At 33.3% G+C, this 8269-nt stretch overlaps 1 protein-coding gene across 2 annotated transcripts; it reads right to left on the bottom strand.

Moving 5' to 3' along the window:
- Positions 1-1295: 1295 nt before the first annotated feature.
- LOC111308640 (Heavy metal transport/detoxification superfamily protein) lies at positions 1296-2726 on the bottom strand. 2 transcript variants are annotated; one of them, XM_022907123.2, is made up of 2 exons: positions 2475-2726; positions 1296-1742 (listed from the first exon to the last, which is right to left on the bottom strand). In XM_022907123.2, the coding sequence occupies exons 1-2, from the start codon at positions 2596-2598 to the stop codon at positions 1453-1455; spliced, it is 414 nt and encodes a 137-aa protein (XP_022762858.2). In that variant the 5' UTR covers positions 2599-2726; the 3' UTR covers positions 1296-1452. The 2 variants fall into 2 exon arrangements, 1 of the variants encoding a protein (XP_022762858.2); XR_002692285.2 differs by lacking the exon at positions 1296-1742 and adding an exon at positions 2212-2344 and having other exon boundaries at positions 2475-2613.
- Between the last annotated feature and the right edge of the window lie 5543 nt (positions 2727-8269).

Here is an 8269-nt window from a genome sequence, read left to right as displayed (position 1 = left end):
CGAACTCGAATAGCTTATAAGTACTAATGTATCATTTATACCCTTAAAACAAGTTTTATTGTTCATTTTAACCTTTTAAGGATACAACTCCCTAAGGCGTTATCCTCGTATAGAATAAGGCAAACGACCAAACGAGCCAAATGTCCAAAAATTCAATGCTGAAGCATGGAATTCCAATTCCAAAATGTCTTTAATAAGTACAAAAAAAAAAAAAAAAAAAAGAGTTTACTGTTATCTTACTTAATGATGTGTTTAAATGCTAAGAGGAGAAAGTGAACAAAGATGCAGCCAAACTTAAAAATGTACCGCTAAAACTCGAAAAAAAAAAAAAAAAAAAGGAAAAATTTCATAATCCACACGCATGTATATTTCAATCAACTAATGTTAACCATACCTTATCTTTGCTAGGATAAAGGGGCGATTACATTTTTTTATTCTTTTAGTTTCTACATTTATTTATGATGATGCGGCCTGGATTTATATGAGGATTAATTTGAGTGGCTTTAAAGTGGAGGTATTGGCACCATAAGTTCGGACCCCCTTTTCCTTTCCTTTACACCAATAAACATACTTTCCATCTTTCCAAAACACAATGCCTTGTGAACTTCCTACTAATTGAGAGCTTGATTGTGACACTTAAAGTTTGTTTAATAAGGTAATTAGAAAAAACAAATCGATTTGTTCAATTTATTATTATTTTTTTAGTATAGTTAATCTTAGATTAAAAAAAAAAAAACCTATTTTGGAAATTGGAAATTTTGATATTTTAACTTTTGATTTCATTAATTATTTTGTTTTGTGCTATTTTTACTATTGATTTTGTCGGTAACTAATACAAGTTATATACACTCATTTAATATACACATTTCACATACTCACAAAAAATAAAAATTTTTAAATTTTACTATAATCCATAAAAATTATAATGCTTTTCACTTAAATACTTAAAATAACAAAATAAATATGTGTGCTCATCATTTTAATGCAATATTTTAATGTTTGTATCACTATCCTTTGACAAATTGGCAAAACACGCCCATAACTTTTCCAATTTTATACCTAACAATAAGACATAATTAATCAAGCAAAAAGCAATTTCCATGAGAAATTGAAAGAGTAGGTAATCATGAACCTGTAATTTATTTATGAGTATACAATTTCTAATTATTATATTATAATTAATTACTCATAATTTAGAATTGCATGAGATTTATCAAAATTTTATATGAAATTGACGTTTATAAGTGATAGATTTTTATATAATATTTTATTATAATAATATTATAATAAAAAAATTTAGGAGAAATGCTCTTAATTTATTTACAAATGGGAGGAGAAAACGTGATGTCAAATTTACAACCTTTCCTTGGTTTGGAAAACGTCAAGGAGTGCATGCATTTTCATGTCTTTTAACTTTTCCCTGAGGTGCTTAGATAATTAATTACTTATCTTTTAGAAAGAATAGGATCGAGCGAAGATCTTTTTCCAGGCCTTCCAGCTTAGAGAGCGAGCCTTCATTAGGGCTAAAGAAGGCTTGTTAGAGTGCACAGGAGGAATAGAAGGTGGTGGGGGCGATGGCGGTTGTGCCTCATCATCATCTTCCATTTCAATATTTTCTTCTGGCTTCCAAAAACGAGCTTCCTTTCTTTTGCTCCTCATGGTTGATAACACATCGTATTTGTTACATATTCCCCACACTGTTACCTTTTGTTGATTATAGTCCACTGTTACCGAGTATATTCCTGCCATAAACACCACAGAAAATTTCAATATTTTATCCCATAACTGCATGAAAGCGGCAACACGTTTAAATATCTTATGACCTAAGGCCTATGATTTAGGTTTTATTTAGGATTCCGATTAGAGGACTTTCACTGCATTGTAATGTGCATTTTTACTGTTGGATTTTTGGAAATCCTTTAATCGGATTTCCAAATGAACTATTAGTTAATTGTTGTTCAACAGGAAGTGGAGTGTGGGGGCTAATAATTTAATTTGGTCTCATTAAAACAAAGGAAATGTGCAGCTAGCAACTAAAGCCTCAAGGAAAAAGGGAAAAAGGGAAGATGAAATTGAAAAAACAAGTGTACGATTACAAATATTTTTCTCCTTTTTCCTTTAATGGAACTATTCTATACATTTGCTAAAGGAGTGCATTGCTTCTTTGCTTTCCATTTACACACACTTGTGTTCTAGTTTCAGATTCAATGGACCAACAGGAGACATGATATAAATGTTGGTTCTTGGACAATTGTGGGTCCAACGAACAGCTTGGGCCAATAATCGAAGACTAGAAGTTTAGCTAGATACATTAAGTGCTAAGCTTTGAACGAGGACACTGGACCTGGAACAATGGCAGAAAACGTGGAGAAAACTTTGAAAGTAGGTTACAACAAACGCATGTTTATGTCACAAAATGGTTTTAATTTGTAAAGAGACACCAATTAATTAAGAGAGTAATTGGGGTTAATTACCTTTGAGATGGGACAAGGTCTTCTTCACTTTCCTCTCACACCCGTAAGAATACAAAGGCACCATCATCTCCACATACTGCGCCTCCACATTCTTGCTAGCTACAACTATTTGCATGTTTGCCATTGTAGCTCCAACTTAAATTGAAACTAGATCTTTCTTCTTCCCGGTATTGGTATTTTCTTCTATACTACAACTAGGTTATCATTGAATCGAATTGATCATAAACGCCTTATATAAGAGATTAACAAGACAGGCTGATCCTGGATTCCCTGGAAAAGAAGGCCTGTGGTCTCTTTTTCCCCTTTTGCCTACACCTTTTTTTTCATCTAATTTTCTTCTTCTTGTTGTTGTTTTATGCTTTCATTGTTCATCAGGGTGGCTTGATCGGGAGGTCAATTTTGTTCTGTCAAAAGATACTTTTAATTAGGGAAATGAATTTCCTTTCTTCGGAAGGGGTGTCATGTTGACTTGGATAGGGTATAAGATGTGTCAGCATCTCTGTTTGTTTATCAAAAGTGCATTGGATCATCTCCTTTTCATCATGGGAATTGGATAACCTTACCTATACTTTGCCTTTCATGTGAATTGTTTTTTTTTTTTTTTCCTTATGAAAGAAGCTGCTTTCTCTTGGAAATTGGTATTTTGGAAACCAAGATAAAAGGGAAAAGAAACAAGAGATAATCCTTAATGCAGTTTGATTATATGTACCTGAAGTTATTATATTGTGAAACAATTTAAAGTGCGCAAGGCAACTTCTGATGTGCAGTCGTTGGTGAAGCCGCCATGCACATGCATGCGTATGATTTTGCTTAACTGCCTTTTCAGGTTATTTGTTCAACTACTGTCCCCTAATTTTTAGCTTTGATGATGGTCATTTTTTTCATCAAATATCATTTCTAGCATAAATATATAGTACTCTGGTTTTATTCCTCTTTGAATGTTAAAATCACAAATATATATTCACTTCTTTCTTAATTAGAATCAGTTGATCACTAGTGTCTAGTGGCCACGCAATCAAAAGTTAAAACCTGTAATTATGATTGGTAGGAAACAAATTTTCATGCCTGGTGGTGTAAGGGATATTTGATGGTCAAAAAGATATAATGGTTTTTTTTCTTTATGAAGCCTCTAATAGACAACAAAGAGTATTTTTGTTATTTGTGTCAACCTAATATATTAGGTCAACTTGACATGTTCAATGTCATATCAGCTTGATACTGTCTTTATTGTCCCTTAACGGTCCCCTATAGCTTACCTATAAATATGAAAGTCTAGGTACCATTAAGAGAGGTCCAATTTACTCCCTTTCTTCCTTTCCTACTTTCTTTTGGACCTGAATCTTTTTGACTTGCATGTTGGAGTTAAAACGTCAAAAACACACATTGCCTTTACCTCTATTTGCCCTTATCTTCTACTTTTCTAGGAACATCTTGAGGTCGGAACTTGATACAAACATTTGGCATGCCAAGTAAGGGGTATTTCCTTTCATTAGCCGAGCATAAAATAATGCCACCAAGGAAGAGAACCTTAAAGGAAAAAGAGACAACCATCCCGACTGGAACATAAACCTACCATAGTTAGCATTTCGTTCGACCGGCCCAACCATAGGCAGGCCTGACCATGGAACAATTACAAGCCCTGATCGAATAAATACAAACTCTCAAGGAAATGTTACAAACCATAACCCTATCCCAAGTTTAGAAAATGCCTAACTTAATCACTTTTGGCCGAAGAGCCGTTATCGGACAACAGAGTTTAAAAAAGGTGGAAGCTTTCTTAGCCTCAAGAGAAGAGGAGCACTCAACCCAGCCTATCATTACCCCAACCATAATTCAACACAAGCCACGATCTAAAAATCCAAACAAACAAATAAACAAACCCCGAATCCTAATTGAACATAGATTTAGAAGCTCGAATACAGGTAATGAAAAAAAAGCAAAAAATGAAAGTATTAGCTTTTGAGGATGAGCTGAAATTCTTAGAGACCTCACCCTTCACTGAAGAAATCAACAGAGCCTTGCCTTCCAAAGGGTTTAAAATGTCAACCTTAAAAACCTACAGCAGTACTTCTAACCCCTTCAATCATTTGAAACTTTATTAAACTAACATAATAATGTAAGAGATAGATGAAACTTTAATGTACAAAGGCCTAGCTACTACACTGAAAGGTGTAGCTCGATCCTGATACAACAGTTTAGAACCAAGGTTAATCATGACATTTAAGGAGTTTAGTCATTTTTTTCTATCTAAGTTTATTAGTAGTTGAAGAGCGAAGAAGATGACTCTAAGTTTGATGTCAATCTACCAAGGACAGAATGAAACTTTGAAGAGCTATGTCATGCGTTTTAATACAGAAGCTTTACAGGTTAAAGATATGGAACAGACGATCGTTGTCGCTGCCCTAACAAGTGGACTCCATGATAAAAATTACCATTTGAAGTTAACAATGTCACTAGAACCACCTAAAACTCTAACCAACATCCTACTAATAGCAGAGAAGTATATAAATGCTGAATTTATAATGAAAACTAACCAAGGTAAGGGAGGCTTATCCCTCTTTCTCGATCATAAAAAATATATTTCTATGATTCTTTCCCAAAAAAGAGACAACACAGGGCTAAAAGCCCTAATGGAGAAAGAAGCTACACTGCACTAAATATTTCTTGAGAGAGGATTCTGATACAAATTGAAAAAAATTTTGACCTTAGATGGCTAAAGCCACTAAAATAAAATACAATAAGGGATCTGAGCAAAAGATGTACCTTTCATAGAGACATAGGTCAAACCCTAAAGATTGCATCGACCTGAAAAATGAGATTGATACCTTGATAATGAGAGGTTAACTGAGAAAGTTTATAGAGCAGTGAAGACAAGGCCAGCTCAGAACATATTATAAACTACATCAGAAATAGCCCACCAAGGGCAGAGCAAAAAAATAAAAAAAAAGACCTAAAAGATGAGGCAAAGAAAGAAGAAGGTCGAACTGATACAATAGGCTAATCCCTAAAGTGATTAATGCGATCACTTGAGGCAACTCTACTTCAGCTAAAAGGAAATCCAACCTAGGTATGGTCATGGCATTAGGCACTGTAGTAAAGAGAGAAAAAGATTAGAGAAATAAGTCAATTTCATTCAAATTGAAAGACTTTAAAAAAATTCAACAGCCCTACGATGATGCTATAGTGATTACGATTGTAGTGTACAACTATGTAGTCAAGAGAATATTATTTGAAATAAGACCTCGAACGACGTCATTTACTACGACACCATGAAAAAGATGAGAATTGGTGAAGATTGATTGCAGCCAATCATAACAACATTGGTGGGATTCAAGAATGAATAGGTGCCCATGGAAGGAATAATCAAACTACTAATCTCTTTAGGGACAAAACCTAAAATAATCACCTTAGTTATAGAATTTATGGTGATAGATGTCCCGTCGGCATACAACATGATATTAGGCAGACCTAACCAGTTTGTTATGTGATTTATAAGCTCAATTCCCCATTTGAAAGTAAAATTTTCAATATTTAATGGGATTGGAGAGGTTAAAAAAAACCAATCCATGGTACGCTAATGTTATATCATAATAATGAAAGGAAAGATTGAAAAATAAACTGACAGTTTGGCTAAGAATAAAAGCTTCAAAAAAGGGCAAACAAAAAAAGCTAACAAGAAACAGAAAACAACAAGCAAGAACATAAAACGTAAAACCAATTTGATAGAAGTGTTCTTAAGTTGCTTCAAACTTTTAAGATCTAATAAAAAAATTTTTATTTTTAAAATTTTTTAAGGTAACCTCAAAGACGATCTAGCTTTTAAGCTGCGTGAATAACCGTATGTCATTTGGCTTGAGCTAATACTCCAGTCAAAATACATTATGAAATGAAAAATACATACCAATTTCACTACATATATACTCAACAAGTTATGTATAATATATTGATCATCACCTCAGGATCTATTTTCATAGGAAATGGTTAAACTTAATTGAACAAAAAGAGATAATTGATTAAAGGCTAGACTCGGATAAAAATTGACCTGAACAAGTTGAAGATCCTGTAGCAGTTCCATTTTTGGATATCATCCTTGGAAAACATATGTAGATTGAATCTAAACTTTAACATAAAGATCAATTAATTTAATTTTTAAGAGATAATACAAATTTGTTTGCCTAAATACCATTCAATATGCCCAGGATTGATATCGAGGTGATAGTTCATAAGCTGCACACTAATCCCAAGGTAAAATCAATTCGACAAAAGAAAAAATCTTTGTCCCAAAAAGACAAGAGGCTATCAAGGAGAAAGTTGATAAATTATTATGAGTAGCTTTCATCAGAGATGTTTACTACTCTAAAAGGATAGCCAACGTGATCATGGTCAAAAAGCATAGTAAAAAATGAAGGATGTGCATTAACATTACTGACTTGAACAAAGCTTGTCCAAAAGATAACTTTTCTTTTCATAGCATAGATCGATTGGTAGACAATAGTACTGAGCATGACCTCTTTAGTTTTATGGATGTCTATTCCTATTATAATTAAATCAAAATGCTAGAGAACTATGAGGAAAAAAACTTTTATTATTGAGAAAAGCCTTTACTATTACAAGGTAATACCTTTCGAGTTGAAAAATGCAAGGTCGACCTACCAAAGGCTGATAAACAAGGTGTTTAAAAATCAGATCAGTTGCAACATGAAAGTATATATGGATGATATGATCGTCAAGAGCAAAATCTTGATCGAACATTTGAAAGACCTCAAAGAGACCTTCATCACCTTGAGTAAGTATAATATAAGGCTTAACTTGAGCAAATGTGCTTTTGAGAGTCACGTTAGGTAAGTTGCTCAGTTATATGATCAATAAAAATGGGATAAAAGTGAATCCCAAAAAAGTTTAGACAATTCTAAACATGAAGGCACTGACCTCGATAAAAAAAATACAAAGGTTAACGAGCAAAATAGTCGCACTGTGCCGATTCATGTCTAAGTTAATAAAACTATATTTGCTATTTTTCAAAATTTTTAAAAATATTTTTGACTTCAAGTGGACTCTTTAGTGCCAAATAGCTTTTGAAAGACTTAAATTGTTTTTATCTTCTCCATATATTTTATCCAAACCAAGACCCGATAAGATCTTGTACCTATATGTAGCCAGCATGGACTAGGCCATCGGTTCAATCCTAGTTAAAAAAGAAGAAGGAAAATAAAGACCAGTCTATTTTGTAAGTACAATACTGACAGGGTTAGAGACTAACTACAGCGGTATAAAAAAGCTAGCTTATAACATTATCACTTCGGCCAAGAAACTTAAGCCATATTTTCAAGCCCATACAATTCACGTATTGATCGACCAACCATTAAGAGAAGTTTTACAGAAACTTAAAATGTCAAAAATGTTAATTAAATGGGTGGTAGAGCTCAGCAAATTCAACCTACACATATTACCTAGGTCGGCCCTAAAATCACAGGTATTAACAGATTTCATTGCAACATCGTAAAAAATAATCTGAGAAAAATAAAAAAACCTCAAATAAAGATGATTGAAAACTCTATGTTAATAGATTGGCTATAAGCCACAATGGAGAAGTCGATGTTATTCTAATAAGCTCGAAAAGACTACAGCACCCATATACCTTGAGATTCAAGTTCAAGGCATCCAACAATGAAACGAAATATGAGGTATTGATAACTAGTTTAAAGTTGGCAACCGAGTTGAATATTCAACAGTTAATTGTATATAGCGATTCTCAACTAGCGGTCAATCAAATAAATTGAGTTCAGAGCTCAAAA

This window comes from Durio zibethinus, chromosome 9, assembly GCF_047325235.1.
Source record: "Durio zibethinus cultivar Kanyao isolate XHJ-2024 chromosome 9, ASM4732523v1, whole genome shotgun sequence".
NCBI lineage: Eukaryota > Viridiplantae > Streptophyta > Magnoliopsida > Malvales > Malvaceae > Durio > Durio zibethinus.
This window is presented reverse-complemented; position numbering and strand designations above follow the sequence as displayed.